The sequence below is a fragment of the Mizuhopecten yessoensis genome, unplaced genomic scaffold (assembly GCF_002113885.1).
Source record: "Mizuhopecten yessoensis strain PY_sf001 unplaced genomic scaffold, ASM211388v2 scaffold7551, whole genome shotgun sequence".
Classification (NCBI taxonomy): Eukaryota; Metazoa; Mollusca; class Bivalvia; order Pectinida; family Pectinidae; genus Mizuhopecten; species Mizuhopecten yessoensis.
Window position 1 is genome coordinate 485,345 of NW_018407104.1, and position 21,699 is coordinate 507,043.

Consider the following 21,699-nt stretch of genomic DNA (forward strand, 5'->3'; position numbering starts at 1 on the left):
GCATATTTACAAGACTTATCTACATGGATTTTATTGAGAAATTTGGATTTTTTAGTATTTTAGTTATGCTTGTAAAGTTATGTCTGTTTACTGGATAGACTTTAGCATACTATTGTTGTCGGGCACATGTTCTCACCTTTCAGAATTCACGATATATATATATATTGAAATCATACAGGCAACTTTGAAGTACAAGTCATTCATAAAAATATGCTTTTAATGGATAAAACAAAAATTAATTGGTATTTTTTTACATACTGTCGATAACTACCTCCGAACCTCAAATTGCGGCAGTTATCGACAACCCTGTTTCCGACCTTAACAATACCCCGGATGTAGATAATACGCTGACAAACGTTGCAGACGCTTCATGAGTGAAGTTGGATTACACCATTATGTGACAAATATTTCAGGAAAAAATGTTATCAAAATTCGAAGTGCCAAACATGTCTTATCGGGGCCCGTAAGGGAGGTTTAAAAACAGGATCGATTCTTCTCTTTGGAAAAAAAAAAGTTCAGAAAATTTGTTTAACCGGTGTTGTCTGAATGGAACGGTTCCGAGGGATTCCGAAAAAGGTAAGTGTACCTATCAAAAACGTCAAGTGTCTGAAAAACGGTTCGTAATCGATCCAAAACGAGATGAATAGAACCGGGGGTCGATAATACCCCCCTGTTGATAACACCCTCCGTTGCTCTATACGTCTGTTTTGAGCAAGATAAAAATGCAAAAATGCAAAATTGCATATTTATGCGGGTTTTTTTAATTAGTGATTAATTCTTATGTTTTCCGGACGAACTTCCGGTAATTTTTGTGTCAGTTTACAGACGATGCACAGCCGTCTAAAATATCCTTGTGTTGTGTATGTCCAGCAGGTCACGGAAGTTACGAGATCTATATAAGATAAAATGGCTGCGCGGAAATACATGTTGACGGAATGCGGGAGATTTGTATCACCCGCTCGGGCCGGGTGATAAGTTGGTCGCGGGTGATAAGTTAATTTTGCGTGTGTGGATGCATATGCAGGTCATTTAGCAGGTATGCACGTGACATGAGATAGACAATCAAAGTCGAAGCAGAATGGGCCAGACTTAGGCCTAGAAGATATAGAATATGGCTAGCGACAACTTCAGAGAAAATTTAAAGCCGTATTGTATAGCTGTTGAAGGGTTTCCGGCGGACACAAATGAAAGCCAAGTGAGACTTGTGTTTAAAAATTGCCTGAAAGCAGAAAGTATAGCCGCGGGTGCCCAAATCCAACAAACAAAATGGCTGATGTTATTCCATGATGGAGCTGGTAAGTCCGTAAGAATCATAGTAAAACGTTTGTTGTTGTTATTATTTCATTATACTAAGGAGATAGTAATATTAAACAAACTATAGATTGTACATATTATAACGAATGTTCTCATATGTACAAACGTTTCTTATACAACACAAGATTGCTGAATTATTGACAAATCAAAAACGAAAGTAGGAATTCCTTTTCCAGGATGCCAGCAATCGCCATTTTACATGTTTTGTTTGATTATACTGTACTTGTAGATGACACGCTCCGTTGACGATCCTTACGAAACAATATGTTCATTTACTGTGTAGATATTTGCTGATTCGTATTAGTCTCAAAAAAAGAAAAACAATTTTCTATCATTTACCAGTGTTTCATACTCAAAATTGCAAATTTCACGCTGCTGTGTTGGTAACATGGTGTCCTTTATATGCTGAAATTGTATTTCTTTGTCAAGTAATTTGTTCAGTAATTAAGTTATTATTCTAGTTAAACAAATTATAAAGTTTTCTCAAAAAGGAAGATCTTGGTAACTGGTTATTTTGAGAGAAAAAATGCAAGACTTCAATAAGGACACTGTTACCCACGAAACTACTACGTAAAAAATGCACATATTTGATACCACATATTAACATAGAAATCATCTAATTTTGTAGTTATAAACGTTAATCGCATTAAAGTTTTGTACCTTAGAGTTTAGGTAAAAGCCAAGGGACATTTGATACATTTTGGTATATGTTGCGTATGTAACACGGACATATGGCACGCCATCCTGTAAAAAATACATAAACTACTTGAGTGAAATCGTATAGCCTTAAGGGAAAATCATTTGACCTTAGGTGTAAATAAGTTTCAATTGCACATATTGGCAAAAAGTTATTTATGTGACTTGAGCCCATTCATTTACACTTAAGGTCAAAAGATTTGACCTTAAGTGGATTTTTTTTGCACTTATGGTCAAATCCTTTGAATTTAATAAGGTAAAATGTACATTTATGTAACTGTAACAGTCTCAAAAATCAAAGAGATGTTGTGGGTTCGATGGTATTTTATTACGTGTAAATAAAATCCTAGAAAACAAAACATAAAATACATTACTCACACACCCATATCATACGCTGCAAAGAACGATAACTCTTTACTTGCATATATATTACGATTCTCGTTTATACCTAATTGAGAGATGTAAATTGTATTTTACAATATACAATTTATAACTAGAAATATAACTTTACCCCTATTTTCCATTGAAGAATGAAAAGATAGCTATGGTTAAATGTATTAAATTAACACACCTCAAGAACAAATCTTCCGTTACATTTATATAAGATATGGGAATATCTTTAAATTACACAATTACTTCTCATATGATAAAAGTGACTTAACATATATACACAAATGAAACATATCCATACACACTCACCCTACGAGATATTGCAGGGGTTTACACGTGGCTTAAGAGCCATGCAGGTCATTGCCAGGGACTGAAGGGTTCACCTCTAAAAAGAATGACATGAAACTTTCAGCAAGCATATTCACTAGAAACTTATGTATAACTCTATTTAATATTTACCTTTATTTAATTCTAGACAAAGCACACCTAAAATGGTGGTAACTGCTCATTACAAAAGTTTATAACTCAAGAGAAATATAACTATTACTTTTACCATTAAACCCGTAGTTAAACGTTATACAGAATGAGCCTACACCTAGTGTTATAAACTTTGAGTACAATTATTTACCAAAACTATTATAAACTAGTATAACTTACCACCAAATACAGCTAAGGCACTGTCTCTTGGAAAGCTCCTTTTCAAATGAAGGACTTACACCTCAGAGTGCCCGGTGTGAAAATGTGGATAGATGTCAGAGTGAGGCAGAAAGCAAGAACTTCAAGTAAGTCTTGTCCAATCAACATCCCTATAGTCCGTCACATGTCAATACATGAATATACTTGAACACAGGTCACCTGTTCACAAACATTAAGGCAGCCCACCTCATCCCATTACAGGAATGACTTTTAAGGAATCCCATGCTAGTCTTTATACCAAACACCTAATTATATATAATGATCACCTATCCTAATGACAGAATAATTCACCCTGCCACATAACAAAAAAAAGATTTGCCCTTAAGGGCAAATCCTCTGACCTTAAGGAGGCTCCATCCTTTCGCAATTAGCCAGCAGAATTCAATGAAAGTTTCACATAATGGTTATGTAGAGATGATTTTATGAAAATCTAAGCATTCCGATATACTGGGGATCTTTTTGTAAAAAATACCGAAAAATTGAATTTTTGTCAAATTCAACACTTTCACATTTTTTGAGCGTGTGACATTGTTCAAAACTATTGCTACAATAAAAAATGAAAAGAAAAATTGCTAATCAACCCTACAAATATTTCATTTATCATAAAATATCTACAACATGTTACAAAATGTTTTTTAATTGAAATTGTATGGATAAAAGTTACTAAATACAAGCTAAAAGCAAACAGGACACATAGTTTCATACCAGTAATCGCCTGGAGCGTCAATATACAAGGTAAAAACTTGTAATTTTACACGTTCATTTACTCTACTAAATTCTTGATATCTTGAAAGTTTTGACTCGGTCAATAGTTGTGTTTCAAAGATACACATAAATTGAAATTTGAGCTAATCACTGATTAAGCTAATTGCCCTTTGAACAACTATTTAACAACTGGTCCCAAGCGACTAAGTCCAAAAGTTGTCATTTATACTAAATAGCGTTAATTAATCACTTACAATAATTATTACCGTATGCAGATCAGATCCTTATATTTCATAGATCATTTTGATTGGATAAGCAGCCCACCATATGAGTATACATGTATGCATGTGTTGTACAAAATAGGTTTTGATAGAAAAGTGATCTTCAATTATTTAACAATCAATTTATCATGACATTGTTTCTTGATTATTTTTTTGTTTGGCTGTGAAATAAAATAAAAACTGTTGTATTTTATGTTTTTGTAGAAGTTGATGCATTGCTGAAAAGTGGTAGAATTCAATTACAAAATGGTGTACTTGAGATCAGTCCTTGTGTTCCCTGTGACATTCCAACGTCATGGGAAAAGGTAGACCTACAGGTAATTAAGACAACAAACATGTACATTGCTTCTGAATTTTTATACAGGTTTCACATGTGTATTGTTTGAGAATTGCCACCTTCCTTTAGGTAGAGAGTCAACAACACACTTTACTGTAATTCTCAAACAAAAAAGAATTATATTTTTTTTCTGCAATTTTCTGATTTCGAGCATGTTGCTTGATCATTTGCTTAAATGCAGAGTTACATATGAAAGTGTGTATTTATTTTAAGATTTATGCTATATATGTTCTTTGTAGCAGCATCAATAGTAGCTTAAGCAATTAAAATGCCAATAAACAATAAAAAATATTAATGTTCTGAATCTTGTGGTTGCCTCCCTGATTTTGCTCAAGTTTTATTATTCTTATACACAGTAATGTATACAGTAAATAGCAGGTATGCATTGCCTATTTTCTGTATGTAAATAAAGTTTTTTGGGTCTCTATCCCATAATGCAATGTTATTATATAAACAGGAAGGAGAGGAGGATGAGGATGAGGAGGAGACTGAACAGCTAGGGATGATCAAGGTTACACAGGTATCTCCCAAGACCACAGAGGACACCCTAACCCTCTTTTTTGAGAGCAGAAAAAGGACCGGAGGAGGGGATATCAAGGAAATGGACTTCAGGAAAGAGTCTGCTACAGCTATTATAACATTCAAAGACCCTGCAGGTATATATTGTAACAATGGAAGTTACGAATATATAGCTGATTACAAATTGTTGGGTCAAGGGGACTCAATGTTGTAAAAAGGGTGGGTGTGGACCCACAGGGTGCAGAGTTGCGGGGCCCAATAGGGAAAATAGGGGTAAAAATACTGTAGGGATAAAGAGATTTTTTCCTTTAGACCAAAGGGACTCAATCTTCTGTAGGAGGTAATGCACTGAATATCAATCATATTTAATCAAAAGCATTCATGGGAGGCAGGGATTCAAAAGTGTACAAATGGTGTGGCTGACCCCCGAGGGGGCTGAGGGGCGGTGCCAAAAGGGGTTATTTCGCGACTCCTTCTCTGGTACTAAGAGATGGATATCAACCATATTTGACTGGAAGCATCCCTAGGAGGTGGGGATTCAAAATTGTACAAATGGTGGGGCTGACCCCCCCCCCAGGGGTCTGAGATATGGGGCCCAAAAGGGGATAATTTGGCTATATTGCTTTTAGCGACTTTTCAGGAACTAAGAGATGGATATCAACCATATTTGACTGGAAGCATCCCAGGTGGTGGGGATTCAAAATTGTACAAATAGTGGGGCTGACCTCCCAGGGGGTTGAGGGGTGGGCTCAAAAGCAGGCAATTTGGCTATATTGCTCTAAGCGACTTCTTCTCTGAAACTAAAAGATGGATATCAACCATATTTGACTGGAAGCTTCCCTAGGTGGTGGGGATTCAAAATTGTATAAATGGTGGGGCTGACCCCCAGGAGGCTGAGGGGCAGGGTCAAAAGGGGGCAATTTGGCTATATTGCTATAAACGACTTCTTAAAGAGACGAATGCAGTCATGATATTAGAATAGACCCTGGGGTCTGATCGAACCCCTAGGGACCTAGTTTCTTAGTCACAGCTTGGAAACAGTTGAGATCCCCACCCTATAACCATATATACAATTGCTGAGTATAAAGAGAGGAATGCACATATGCTTCCAGGATGGCCTTGGGGACTGCCCCACCCTTGGAGACTTAACCCCTGGGTCATAACTTCGAAATGGTTAAGATCCCCACCCCAAAACTATTTATACAATTGTTGGGCATAAAGAGACGAATGCAGTCATGTTATTAGAATTGACCCCAGGGTCTGCCCCACCCTTGCAGCCTTAACCCCTAGGTCATAACTTTGAAACGGTTGAGATCCCCACCCCAAAACTATTCATACAAAATCTGGGCAAAAAGAGTTGTTTTTCAAAAATAATTCTTTTATGTTTTGTACATGATATATATAGACTTCTGAAATACAGTGAAGTATGTTTTTAGGTCACCTGAGCTTTGCTCAAGTGACCTATTCTAATCGCTTTCCCTGCGTCGTGCGTTAACTTTTTAAATTTTCAACTTCTCAATAACCAGTGGATGGAATTTTTTAAATCTTGGTCAGAATCTTCCTTGGTAGATGAGGCTACATAATTGTAAAATTGGGATTCCTACTCCAACCCCTGGGGCCATGGCAGGGCACCAAAGGAAAAATTAACCAATATTTCAAAAATCTGCTTCTCCAGACTTAGAGGTACTACAATCATTCTCTCTGCATGAAAAGAAAGATCATCAAAAACTTTATTTAAATTGTAAATTTCAGGACCTCCGAGCTATCCATTCTCCCTTGGGGAGGGGGTAAAGTTTACTATAGTTTATATAGGGTAATAACAATTTTGGGTATATTTTGACAATTTTCTGTAGGAAATTATTTTTATTTGGTGAGAGTTATCCTTGGAGGAAGATAGTTTCAAATTGTAAAATTGAGATTCCTATCCCAACCCTTGGGGCCAGGGCGGGGCCCCAAAGGGCAAATTAACCAATATTTCAAAAATCATCTTCTCTAGACTCAGAGCTACTACAGTCAATTTCAGTGCATGGGTTGAAAGATCATCAGAAGCTTTATTGAAAGGTCAATTTCAGGACCCCCGAGCCATCCGTTCCCCCTTGGGGAGGGGGTAAAGTTTACTATAGTTATAGGGAAATAACGCTTTTGGGTATATTTTATCCATTTTCTGCAGAAAATTACTCAAACTTAGGCAGAATCATCTTTAGTGAATGAGGGTATTACATTGTAAAATTGGGATTCCAGCCCCATCTCTAGGGGCTAGGGTTGGGCCCAAAAGGGCACATTTACCAATATTTTAAAATTCTTATCCTTTGATGACATGACAAGTATTGTATTTCACTTAGTTTACATGCTGATTTCCACATCACATCTAAACAATAAAATAAAGCTACCAGTACCTATGATATAACTCAGGTGACCGCTAAGGCCTTTGGGCCTCTTGTTAGCTCACCTGATCCGAAGGACAATGGTGAGCTTATGCCATACCATAGTGTTTGTCGTCCGTCAACTTTTCCTTTAAAACGCTACTTGTCCTGAACGGCCAGGTAGATTTTGACTACATTTGGTCTGGAGCATCCTTAGGACAAGGGGACTCAATTTTGTATAAACGATGGGTGTGGCCACCCTGGTGGCAGAGGGGCGGGCCAAATAATGGAAATAGAGATAATACCTTTAAAATCCTTCTTCTACCGTAGGGATGGAGGGATTTCCCCCTTAATTTAGTCTGGAGCATCATTGGGCCAAGGGGACTCAATTTTGTATAAATGGTGGGTGTGGCCACCCTGGGGGCAGAGGGGCGAGGCAGAATAGGGGAAATTGAGGTAAAACCTTTAAAATCCTTCTACCGTAGGAATTAAGGGATTTTATCCTGAATTAGTATTGAGCATCCTTAGACCAAGGGGACTAAATTTTGTATAAGCAGTGGGTGTGGCCACCCTGGGGGCAGAGGGGCGAGGCAGAATAGGGGGAATAGAGGTAAAAATATCAAAATCCTTCTTCTACCGTAGGGACTTCTACCGTAGGTCGTAGGGACTTCTACCGTAGGGATTAAGGGATTTTATCCTAAATTAGTCTGGAGCATCCTTGGGCCAAGGGGACACAATTTTGTATAAATGGCAGGAGTGGCCCCCCTGGGGCAGAGAGGCGGGGCCAAATAATGGAAATAGAGGTAAAACCTTTAAAATCCTTCTTCTACCATAGGGATGAATTTTGTATAAACGGTGGAGATGTGGCCCCCCCTGGGGGCAGGGCCGAATAGGAGAAATAGAGGTAAAACCTTTAAAATCCTTCTTTTATTGTAAAGATTAAGGGATTATATCCTAATTTAGTCTTGAGCATCCATCCTTGGGCCAAGGGGACTCAAATTTGTATAAACAGTGAGTGTGGCCCCCTTTGGGGCAGAGGAGTGGGGCCCAATAGGGGAAATAGAGCAAATTCTTCAAAATCCTTCTTCTGTAGGAACGCCAGGATTTTTTCCAAATTAGGTATGAAACACCCTTTGGTGAAGGGGAACCAACATTGTATAAATGGTTGGGGCCCCCCCATGGGGTTAGAGAGGCGGGCCCAATAAGGGATATAGAGGAATAGCTCTAATATCCTTTTTCTTCCGTTGGGATGAAGGTATTTTGACAAAATTTGAACAGTAGCATCCTATGGGAAAGGGAAATCAATTTTGTATAAACGGTTGGTGTGGCCCACCTGGTACCTGAGGGGTGGGGCCCAATAAGGGTAATTAAGCAAATTCTTTAAAATTCTTCTTCTTCTGTAGGAATGACAGGATTTTGTCCATATGATTTGGTCTAAAGCATCCTGCCTTGGGGTTCGTTAATATAACCATGGTTTACTGTACTCGTATCCGATGTGATGATCATTCCAGGTAAACTTAAAGCTACAGAGGTAGATGTGTGATATCATTTGTCAACATTACCAGTAAAATGGGGGGGGAAGGGGGGGGGGGGGATATACGGAACCTGTTATTCTTGAATTTCATAAGATATGTGAATGCAATAATATATCAACAACAATTCTTTAAAACAATCTTTTCACATTTGAGTTCGCTTAACACCAGTAACCCTTTCACCCCTATGTAACTTTAGTAGACTCTAACATGCATTGATCCGGATGAGTCCATTATGGTCTACAGTGGTATAAATATAAGGGTTAAACAAGGTTACATGTATAGTGTTGTGGTTATTATAAGTAAACTTATGAGGAACCATCTGTACATTTTTCTTGATTTGAGCATTACCAGTAAACTATAGGGGACCAGTGTTGTGATAGGATATATACTGTAAAATAAAAAAAAATGAGGGAAATCAAATTTCGTTTATTTCGTTGCTAACAAAAATCCACGAAATTAAATCCCACGAAAACATAAATTTGGTATGATATAGATGGGGGGAAATCAGAAATCATCGAAATATAATGTCCTTGAAACAGGCTAGTATATGAAAACCAAGAAATTTTTAACCCCACGAAAATGAATGATTCTAAAGTACAATGTATATATTGTTTTGTTTCAGTGGTTAAACGTGTCCTACAGAAGCTACCATTTCTGTTAGATAAAAAGCAGATCAAAGTGGAGCTATTTGTCCCAGAGAGTTGCAATTCAGGAGCTATGGGTAAAGACAGCAGTGAGGAAGAAACCAGTGATAAAGAAGAAACTAAACCGTCCTGTACCATAGAGGTGCGGGGCATGAAGGAAACCACCAGCATAGACACAATTGAACTTTATTTTGAAAGCAAGAAGGCCGCAGGAAAACCTTTTGATATTGTGAAGCTCGATGATTCAGAAAGGGAAGAGGGTGTCATCTACATTACATATGAAACTGAAGACGGTAATTCAAAAGATATGTTTTTATTATTAAAAATTCAACTTCTTATATCTTGTTTTCTGTTGTACCCAGTTTCGAGGCAGTGTATTAGAATTTCTAGCTCACCTGATCTGGTAGACCTTATGCCATTTCATGGCATCTGTGTGTGTATCTCTGTCAAAGTGTCAACAATATCTTCTTCATATACATATGTGCTGAATTGAATTTTACCATGTTTGAATGAAAACTTCCATAGGTGGTGAAGATTCATTTTGTATAAATGAATATGCTAACCCACTTGTGTGTTAGAGGGGGTACTCAGGGGTTGGGCCAAAAAGGGTTTATTTAGCCTTTTTGCATTAAGGAACTACAATTCTCTTTTGAAAAATATACAAACAGAGGCATTGACCTCACAGGGTGCTAAGCAACAGGTCCAAAGAGGGCACTTTGGCCACTTTGCTATAAGAGACTTTCTCTGGAACTAAGAGATAAATATAATCCATACATTGTATTTGGTGAGAAACATTCTCATGGGGTGCAAATGATTAAAAATTGTATAAATGCAGGGGAATGAAGATCAACCCAGAGAGCTGAGGGATTGAGCCAAGAAAAGGTGATTAACTTAGAAATGGTTGAGACCCCCATCTTATAACTTATATCTGCTTCCTTGAGTCCTGAGGCTTGACAAACAAGTGTGCTTTAAGGATTGGCCTGAGAGTGTGACCCTGCCAATCAGGACTTAGTCACTTGGCCATAGCATGAAAAAGGTGGGCATTGATTTTTATGGAATATTTATGAACTTGTCTTGTAATAATATCTATAGAATGAACACTGTCCTGTTTGTTGAATTTCTGTTATGGTATTTACAGTGGTGAGAGCTGTGGTGGAAAGAGAACACAAACTGGAGGGGGTCAAATTGGAAGTGAAACAGTACATCCCACCGCCACCACCAAAACCACGCCCTCTGTATCCTGATAAGGTGCTCATAAAGGGAAAGAATCCAGACACAACACAAGATGGACTAGAAAATTTCCTGGAGTTAAAGGCTAATGTGACGCCAACACATTATTTACCTGGAGAAGAGGAGGACACTGTACTTGTGACATTTGAAAAACCACCAGGTGTGTGGAATCTTGGATATCAATGTACTAACAGTGTAGGCATTTTACTAAGTTCACTTCTGGTTTTGAGGGCTGAAAAACATCAGAAAATATGTATTCTGTTTATGTCATGTTTCTGTTAATATCATGTTTTCTCTGACAAATGGGAAGTGATATTAAGAGAAATTTACTGTAGTAGAATTAGTGGTGGTAGGATTAGTGATGGTAGAATTAGTGGGGGTGGGATTAGTGATGGGAGAATTAGTGGTGGTAGGATTAGTTGTGGTAGCATTAGTGGGGGTAGAATTAGTGGTGGTAGGATTAGTGATGGTAGAATTAGTGGTGGTAGAATTAGTGGTGGTGGGATTAGTGATGGTAGAATTAGTGGTGGTAGGATTAGTGATGGTAGAATAAGTGGTGGTAGCATTAGTGGTGGTAGAATTAGTTGTGGTAGGATTAGTGATGGTAGAATAAGTGGTGGTAGGATTAGTGGTGGTAGAATTAGTTGTGGTAGCATTAGTGGTGGTAGAATTAGTTGTGGTAGCATTAGTGGTGGTAGAATTAGTTGTGGTAGCATTAGTGGTGGTAGAATTAGTGGTGGTAGCATTAGTGGTGGTAGAATTAGTGGTGGTAGCATTAGTGGTGGTAGAATTAGTGGTGGTAGAATTAGTGGTGGTAGGATTAGTGGTGGTAGTGGTAGGATTTATGATGGTAGAATTAGTGGTGGTAGAATTAGTGGTGGTAGCATTAGTGGTGGTAGAATTTGTGATGGTAGAATTAGTGGTGGTAGTGGTAGGATTTATGATGGTAGAATTAGTGATTGTAGAATTAGTGGTGGTAGTGGAAGGATTTTCTGATGGTAGAATAAGTGGTGGTAGAATTAGTGGTGGTAGGATTTGTGATGGTAGAATTAGTGGTGGTAGGATTAGTGATGGTAGAATTAGTGGTGGTAGGATTTGTGATGGTAGAATTAGTGGTGGTAGGATTTGTGATGGTAGAATTAGTGGTGGTGGAGTTAGTGATGGTAGAATTAGTGGTGGTAGTGGTAGGATTTTTGATGGTAGAATAAGTGATGGTAGAATTAGTGGTGGTAGGATTTGTGATGGTATAATTAGTGATGGAAGAATTAGTGGTGGTAGGATTTGTGATGGTAAAATTAGTGGTGGTAGGATTAGTGATTGTAAAATTAGTGGTGGTAGGATTTGTGATGTTAGAGAAAGTGATGATAGGATTTGTGATAGTACAATCTGTTGTGGTAGGATTAATTAGTTGTGACAGGATTAATGGTGATAGGATGAATGATGGTAAGATTTGTATTCTTCAATTATTTTAGTAAAGAATATAATACAGATGAAATACAGAATGTTTAATACGATTTAACTTAATACAGCCAGAGAAAATTATCATAATAACCGATATATCATAATAACCGATCAAGCTGTTTTCGATCGTTTTTATGTTGTCCGAACCAGGAGTGAGATGCCCTAGCTATATTAATCACGCAGATATAGATTGATATGGAAACATGGAAAAATATAAATACAAACTGATAAAATAATAATTGAAATAATTTGATCATTGTAATTATAAGGGGCCCCGCATCAAAGATACGGGTGCCCTATAGTAATCAGGTTGTCCGTCCGTCTGTCTGTTTTTTTCCTTTTGCACAATATTGATTGAAGTAAATGGAGTATGTTTTTAAAATTTTACAAGATGATTCCCATGCATCCAAGTTCTGCTTGGTAATTTTTTGGGCAGATCAGATTCAAAATGGCTGCTAATCAGCCATCTTGGATTTTAACATTAAAAAATTCATTTTTTTTTGCTCTAAACTGGTAAATATTTTGTTATAACATTATGAAGCAAAGTTGGTCACAATACAACAAGAAGTCAACTGATCGAAGGTCAAGGTCATCAGATCAAAGGTCAAGGTCAGATTTTGTATCTTTTAACTGCTTAAGATTTTGTTTTGACTTTATGAAGCAAAATTGGTCACAATCAAACAAGGTATCAACTGACCAAAGGTCAAGATCAAAATTCTTTTCCCTGATGAACATTTAGTTATGACATTATAAAGCAAAGTTGGCTGGAGTTAAAGAGTTATCTGACTTAAGGTGAAGGTCAAAGGTCAAACTTAGTATCTTTTCACTGGTGAACATTTTGTTACGACACTTTGAAGCAATTTTGGTAGGAATTAAACAAGGAGTCAGTTGACCAAAGGTCAAGGTCACTGGGTCAACGGTCAAGGTAACATTTTGTATTTTTTCACTGGTGAACATTTCGTTTTGACACTTTGAAGCAATGTTGGTTAGAATTTAACAGGGAGTCAATTGACCAAAGGTCAAGGTCACTTGGTCAAAGGTCAAGGTCAAATTTTGTATCTTTTCCCTGATGAACATTTTGTTTTAACATTATGAATCAAAGTTGGTTGGAATTTAACAAAGAGTCAACTGACTTAAGGTCAAGGTCACTGGGTCAAATGTCAAGGTCAAATTTTGTATCTTTTCTCTGATGAACATTTTTTATGACATTATGAATCAAAGTTGGTTGGAATTTAACAAAGAGTTAACTGACTTAAGGTCAAGGTCACTGGGTCAAAGGTCAAGATCAAATTTAGTATCTTTTCATTGGTGAACATTTCGTTTTGACACTTTGAAGCAATGTTGGTCGGAATTAAAAAAGGAGTCATTTGACTTGAAGGTCAAGCTCACTGGGTCAATGTCAAGATCAAATGTTGTATCTTTTTACTGATGAACATTTTTTTTATGTTATTATGAAGCAAAGTTGTTCAGAACTTAACACATAGTCAACTGACCAAAGGTCCAGGTTACGGTGCCCAAAGGTTCAAGGTCAAGGTCAAGTTTTTTTATTTTCACTGATGAACATTTTGCTATGATATTATAAAGCAAAGTTGGTTGGAATCGAAGAATAAGTCAACTGACCAAAAATCAGGGTCACTTGGTTAAAGGTCAAGGTCATTTGGGTACAAAGGTCAAAGACAAAGTGGATCTCTGCCTTTGACCATGGCTCTTGATGGGGGAAATATTTAAGGTGAAATAAAACAAATCAAAGCCAACAAATCAGTATTACACCGGTATTTACATTTCTGTTAGCCCAGCAGTATAGAGGTTGAAGGAAACAAGACTTGCATCATAGCACATGTAAAATGTATATTTTGCTTCCTTGTGATTTTTTTGGAAATCCAAATGTCAAACGTCAATCTCAGCTATATGGGCAGATTGCTTCTTGATGATTATTGGGGATATATTGCCACAAGACGGGGCCCTTACTGACCTGTCAGTGTTCTAGTTTATATCAGCGTGTTGGAAATGTTTGAGAAGATTTCGTTGTGCCATCAAAATGATCAGTATGTAAATTCTACTTTCACTTTCAAATTACTTAGAGCATATTCCTAAGCACTATCTTCATACTACATCCTAACACTTGTAGCTAATGATATCATAATGTTACAGTCAAAAGGATGAAAGAAGTGATATAAATAGTCATGAATTACCTATTTTGCAACTAGAAGTTGCGTTACATTTTGTCCCATAAGCGTAAAACATTTTGCCGCACTATGTCAAGAACGATCACGTGACAGTCACATGCCTCACAAGTCGTGCGGTGAGATCAACTTGCAAAGAAACAATAACAATTAAAAACACAAAATATTCCCTTTTTAACAATAATCAAATATTATATTTAACGAAAATGGTGTAAATTGTAAACAAAGCAGCCGTCGTCAGTTAGTTACGACAACAACCTTAACTTGGGATCAATTTCTGGGGGTATGTCCCGATTTTGACCCTTTTTCAACGGAGACACGGAGAGATCAACTTCTAATGCAATAGAGAACCTATTGCTTAAATTATTAAAAACACACATCTCCCTTCTGAAGTGATATTTTCATTGAAATCGGCATGATTTTCTCACATGACGTGTTAAGGTAACTGAATATTTGTGAAAGGCATGCTCGATTTCTTATCGGAATTATTTGTGTTAGAAAATGTCGGTAGGCCTAATTATTTCAATTTTAGATAGCAATTAACTGCACCACATGATTTGTTCAGACTAAAATATATGACCATTAAGTGATGGTCGATCTCATGTTTTCCTTGGACTGGGGTGAAGCGAGGTGTGAAAAATTTAGCTGGAGTGGACAGGTGATCACATCGGGCGATGTGCAATTAGCCAGACCTATTGTTCAATTGTCCAGGTGTTTCACACGAACAACTTACCTGAGTTTTTACCTTATAAAATCCATTCACAGCAGAAAAAAATATATCATGATAAGCGATATCATAATAAGTGGGTTCCACTGTACATATAGAAAACCATATAATAATGTGTTTTCTTTTCTTTTTATGCCCCCGCCATAAAATAGATGGGCATATAGTGTTGCCCATGTCCGTCCCGTCGCGTCCTGTCCCGATTCAATGTAAACACGCGCCCCGTCCCGATTCATTGTAAACACTTAGCAATTTCATTCTTTGACAGATATTGGTCAAACTTTATACAAAGGTCAAGTATGAGTATACTTCGGACATCATTGTGTTTCAGGGATCCAAGGTCAAGGCCAAGGTCACACTTGCTATATATAGAAAATCATCAACCGTTTCAATTTAAATACTTAGCAACTGCATTCTTTCAAGGATTTTGGTCAAACTTTTAATAAAGGTCAAGTATGGGTATACCTCTGACATTCTTGTGTTTCAGGATGGTAATAATCTACAGAAAAAACATATGAATATTAAAATCAACTTATCAACTTTAAGTGTATAGTTACCTTGTGTGCTTGTTTCTTGGTATCAAGATCAAAGTGGTTGTAACTTTTTATAGAACACTGAAACTAATTTCACATGGCAGCGGTGGCATTTATGTCTTACAGACATTTTCTAGTTTATCTTTTATGTTAATATTTTGTGTCAAGTGTAATCTATTCAATCCTACAAAATATGTGATATATATAAGGGCTGTCACGGGTACAGAATGTTGCCTGGGTGACCGAAATTTGATACCCGACCTGTACCGGGTACTCAACAATTTGACCCACACAAAGAATCAGGGTTATTGACCAGTTTCTATTAGATACACATATTATATAAAACCCACAATATATGTGCACTATGATTTGTTGACGAGAGTATCATTTTGATTCCTTTATAAACTGATCCTTTTTTAAGTTTAATACGAAAAACAAATGTTTGCAGTAACATTTGCTGGGGAGCTGATCAGCATGTAAACAAACTTACTGCTCATGTTCATCCGGCAGCAAGACAAGCACACTACACACACAGTGACTAAAATACAATATATTTTCCGAAGCAGTTGTGGGAAATGAAAATAAAAACAAAGTAGCAACACAATTAGATGACGTCCCTGGTGAGTGAAAATAAAACACATGACTGAATATATTCATTTTGACTATTTTTCATTTTTTGTGTTAGTTGATACAGGTGATGATTGACGGTTCCCAGGTACACATTTCCGTACCCTGGTTCCAATCAAAACCGATTTCATTCGGGTAATCGAGTACTCCTAACAGCCCTAATATATATAGACACCAGATCACATTGTATCTGTTTTTTCCCCTACAGATTTTGAAAAACTGGAACTTGCTTGTAAGAAGAAAGCATTGGATAAGCATTTCCTGAAGGTGTTCCGAGTGCCGGTATCTAATTGTATCCTTGTAAAAGGGGCTGGAGATAAAACAAGCCTCATGAGTACACTACTGGAGTTATACTTTGAAAACACCCGTAGGAGTGGAGGGAGTGACGTGACAGAGGTCAAGGACCAGGGGGATGGGTCCTACCTTGTCTACTTTAAAGATCACACAGGTTTGATTTAGACCAGTTATACATTTAATTGAACTCAAATAAAGAAAATTTCCATTACGGATGCAATATATGCAAGAATCCTATTAGATTTCAGTACGACATCCTCTTTCATCAATACATAAAAACTCTGTATATTCTGAACATTTTTTTTGGAAAATATATTTCCAGGTAAATAAGGTACCAATAACAATCAGTAATTAGGCTTTCAATCGGTATAGATTTTTAGCTTTGAAATTATTAGTCCCCTACTGGTGAAACCGTGGGGACTAGAGGTTTCCTATCCGTCCGTCTGTGTATGTACGTTCGTACGTACGTAACAGCAATGTTTGTCAGCGTTCTTGCAGCTTCATTCCTTGAGGGATTTTGATCAAACTTCACACAAATACAAAGGACCATAATATCTCAAAGAATTTTAAAATTTCAGTGTTGTCGGGTTATGGTGAAGGTCACCGTTACAATATTTTAGAAAATCCATTGTCAGCGCCGTCCGTGGCTTTATTCCTTGAGGGATTTGGATCAAACTTCACACAGTTACAAAGGACCATAATATCTCCGACAAGTTTGAGTTTCAGGGTTGTAGAGTTGAGGTCAAGGCCCCTGTTACTATTAATACAAAATCCTGGACAAGTTGAAGCCAGTGGTGGACTGATGATTGATATATAATAATCAAACATCGATCGATTTGTCCTGTTCGATTCCGATTATCGATAACAAATTCCATAATCGATATAATCGGTTTTTTTTTACAATATGATTGTTGGTTATGTAGAAAAGAAAAAATCACATTAAATTCAGGTACAAGCTAATTATATACTTTTCATTTTCCCAAATAAACACCAAAGGGCACCTTTTTTTAGGTCACCTAAGCTTTAGCTCAAGTGACCTATTGCTATCCGTCGTCGTCCGTTAACATTTTACATTTTCAACTTATACTGGCAAAGGGATTTCATTAATATTGCATGGGAAGGTTACTGATATCTCCCTGACCAAGTGTTGTTATTTTTCGGGTCAATCAGAAATCCAATATGGCCACCACGGCCACCACTTTGAAAAACTATTTCAAACTTAAAGTCAAGTTCTACTGGGCCGATTGAACTGAAACTTTGTAGGAATGATCGACTCATGGTCCTGACAAAGTGTTGTTATTTTTTGGGTCGATCAGAAATCCAATATGGCCGACACGGCCGCCATTTTGAAAAACTATTTCAAACTTAAAGTCAAGTTATACTGGGCCGATTGAACTGAAACTTTGTAGGAATGATCCACTCATGGTCCTGACAAAGTGATGTTATTTATCGGGTCAATCAGAAATCCAATATGGTCGACACGGCTGCCATTTTGAAAAACTATTTCAAACTTAAAGTCAAGTTTTGCTGGGCTGATTAAACTCTAACTTTGTAGGAATGTTCGACTCATGGTCCTGACAAAGTGTTGTTATTTTTCGGGTCGATCAGAAATCCAATATGGCCGCCACGCCCGCCCTTTTGAAAAAACTATTTCAAACTTAAAAACAAGTTCTAATAGGCTGATTTAACTGAAATTCTGTCTAGGAATGATCAGCTCATGGTCCTGACAAACTTAAGTTAACCTTATACTTAACTATTTTGTACTCAAATTGGTACATATTTCAACAACAAAAATAAATACTGTAGGACTCAGGTGACGTTTTAGGCCCATGGGGCCTCTTGTTATAAATCATTACAGTGTAATAGCTAGCGGGGGCCGGTAGGGGACATGTATTGCTTTAGCAATACTCAGTATGATTGTTTTTGTAAACACGTCAACAAATCACTGGTACATGTGACAACTAGGTCTCTTGTGCCTAATTTTGTTGATTTGGTACATGGTACTGTAGAAATTTCCTCATTCTTTTGAGAGTGACGTGTAAACATTTAGACCATTTGCTACTAACATTTCAAAAGAAAAAATAATAATAATATTTTGAGATGTTGGAGGCATAACTGTTGTGATGAATGAACAATAACAATTAGGCCTAATTACTCAATGTAAGCGTGTTGTTTCTATGTTTACAGTGATTGACGGTGTCTGTGGGCGCTCCCATACTGTGGATAACCATACCCTTGATGTGAAACTTTACCATGAGCTGATAAGGGACTCTGGAGAAGATGGACCAAAATTTAAGGTTCCAGATGTCTTGGTTATCACTGATCTAGATCCAAGGAAGATCCAATTTGTTCAGTATTCTCAACCAAACAAAGATGGTATAGAAAAACAGTTAACTGCACAACATACAAAAATTATTTGGCCAGAAAAGCTTGCCGATCCAGTTAAACTTGTATGTCTGTTGACCAAAGATGTAAAAGATTGTCGGAATTTGGCCAAAGCATGGACGCAGACAGCACGGAAAAGTCTGGACATGTTTCTGGATGTCCTACTTGTCTTCAAACATCAGATTCTCCAGGACGCTTGGGATGGTGTAATGGCACAGCTTAAGAATATGAACATATCTCACCCTGATGATGTTGTAGTAGCCTTGGAAACAGTCCGTTTTGAAATTTTCGTCATGGGGCACAAGAAGTTTGCAACAGAACTTTCTCAAAGTTTGGAAAAAATCATTGGAGAGATTGCTGATGAGTTAGATAGAAAGAAGAAACAAGTTAAAGAAACAACTTCACTAATGAAACATCACCAATGCAAGTTGTCATGTTGAGCCTTACACGTTTCACTGACACAATGGAGAAGAAATATCCCGGGATGAAAGTCACATTAGATTTTAAGGCCAGAACAGTAACATATGAAGGGTTGTATGGAGAGGTGACCAGTGCAAAGTTGGAAATGTATGAAATGATCAATGCTATGGTGTCCAGTGATGTGGGTGATTTCAACAAGGGCAGGTATGCTTACCTCCAAGACATGGCGGTGAAACAGTATGTTGCAGGAAAGATGAAAGAGGACAAAATCATGTTTATTTGGTAAATGCAGGACAATCGTTTTGTAGTGTATGCTATGACGGATGATGCTGCAGTTCGTGCGGCACACATTCTGAGAGATTCGGTTCTAGAGACCATTGTTGATGTGAAGAAGGAATCCTCTTCTCTCCTGTCATCAGACCGTTGGGCCAGCGAGATGCAGTCCATCAAAGATTCATGCAGTGTAATGGTACAAATGAAAGTTCAGATGAACACACCTTGTATTGTGATTTACTCCACTGATAGAGATGCTGGGATGGTGAAAAAAAGATTGACTGATTTCTTAAGGTAATGGGATTGTGTCACCATTTCTTGGTAGAATTCCTTCAAATTTTGTAGTTATATTGCTTTGAAGTAAAGAAAATTTTCTGCCACAAACAAAATATAGGTTGACAGAATTTTAAGGATTGAAGGATTTAAGGAGTGAATTTTGAAAAAATGAATAAAGACACAGTTGTTTGCAAAATAATGTCAATAAAAATGATACTGATATAGACTAGTATTGCATTAATGTATATCAATTTAATAAATGCTGAAATTGTGTAAAATGAATTATCTATAAACGATTAGAAATTGACATTTTATAATAAAACCATATACACATAGTAATTGCATGTAAGCGTTATCTTTCACAGTAGTGAAATAGGTAGCCGGTTTCCTGAAGTACAGAAAAATTGACACATGTGACTCATTGATAAAAAAACCCTGAATTAATGGCTGGATTGCTTTGCAATACTTTAATATTGAGAGAACACACTGTTCTGTCAATAATAAACATTAGAATATGCGGAAATTGTAATACTGCAACGGTACTACAAAGGGAACTTAAATGATATCCCAAAATGTGTAATTGTTCATAATGTAGGAGTCGTCTCAATTTTTTTTCTTAAATGTAAAGGGACCTGTAGGAATCTTATTACGAACAGTAGATACGACATGCAGGTGTGTGTTTATCTCTGCTCAGTGCATGTGAAAATGAGTAGATATCTTTGAAACAGCAATAACTAGTGTCTTATACACAAAGTCATAAGCAGGTATCATGCAGGCTCCAGTTTATCATAGCTATAGCTCCAGCAATACCTTCCAACGGTCTAACGTGAGTTTAAAATTTCCTTATAAAGTAAGTTTCACGTTAGACCACCTATGCAGAGTATGAGTTGCAGATGAAAATATCTAAAAACAAGTCGGGGGAGGGGGTGTATTTGTTAATTAATTGTTAATACCTTGCAGTTTGCAAGAATTATAATTTATAAATTCTTCCAAAACTTAAATATTCAATTGTGGCATTACATGTATCAGTGGCTTTGAAGACAGAAATACTAGATTCAAAATAAAGAGAAAATATAGGAATGGACAATATTTGGAACGAGAAATTGTGTATCCTCTTATAAGCTCAACACCTATTTTGAATAGAAGATTGTGTTTGCCGTCGGGGTTTATTTGAAGATGAACCTATTGTACATTGGACATTGCTAAAAATAGCGACAAAAATCATTCATTAAATTGTCACTAAAAATCAGCATGAATTAATACATAACTTGACATGGTCAATTACAGTTTGTATATAACTAAGTGAATTTCTATATGCATGGCTTGTATAGTGTGAGGTTTTCTTTTAAGCATGAATTTGTTGTGTTTTGGAAATGTGCTTAAATGTTAATATTGTATACATTTACATAATGTATCTTTTCTATGTTTTGCTAAACAAGAGTATGTGCTCCGGCAGGTCTCTTACCTGTGTTGTGTCCATCTTGATATCCTAGCTAGGCATCTCCTTGCAAGTTGTTGAAATATTTATGCAAATTTTGTGTCTGGTATCACCAAGTTTATATGCTTATGAGTGATGTAGTTTTTGACCAATCATCATTATTCCCTAGAGGAGTATTAGTATAGATAGCACCCTATTCATTCATTGATTTTGGTGAATGATCATCGTTTGTCTTTTAAAAAACACCCACTCACCGTCCCCAGCTTCACCTATGATTTACATTGTTGTTAGTCCCCTACCGGTGAAAAAGTGTTGTAATGGCTTACCAATCGCTTAATAATGATGTTAGGATGCTGATTCTTAGCAAAGAGGTTT

General features: G+C 37.0%; 1 protein-coding gene across 2 annotated transcripts; it reads left to right on the forward strand.

The window, feature by feature from the left end:
• Positions 1–841: 841 nt before the first annotated feature.
• Positions 842–19,606, forward strand: LOC110453967. 2 transcript variants are annotated; one of them, XM_021503228.1, is made up of 8 exons: positions 842–1,295; positions 4,287–4,399; positions 4,877–5,075; positions 9,459–9,773; positions 10,619–10,870; positions 16,447–16,686; positions 18,720–18,753; positions 18,799–19,606. In XM_021503228.1, the coding sequence occupies exons 1-8, from the start codon at positions 1,112–1,114 to the stop codon at positions 19,355–19,357; spliced, it is 1,896 nt and encodes a 631-aa protein (XP_021358903.1). In that variant the 5' UTR covers positions 842–1,111; the 3' UTR covers positions 19,358–19,606. The 2 variants fall into 2 exon arrangements, with proteins under 2 accessions (XP_021358903.1, XP_021358902.1); XM_021503227.1 differs by having other exon boundaries at positions 843–1,295; positions 18,720–19,606.
• Positions 19,607–21,699: the final 2,093 nt, after the last annotated feature.

Coding starts and splice junctions, on each gene's coding strand:
- LOC110453967 (XM_021503227.1), top strand. CDS start 1,112: ATGGCTAGCGACAACTTCAGAGAAAATTTAAAGCCGTATTGTATAGCT. Junction 4,400..4,876: donor GGGAAAAGGTAGACCTACAG/GTAATTAAGACA, acceptor TTATATAAACAG/GAAGGAGAGGAGGATGAGGA. Junction 10,871..16,446: donor GACATTTGAAAAACCACCAG/GTGTGTGGAATC, acceptor TTTCCCCTACAG/ATTTTGAAAAACTGGAACTT.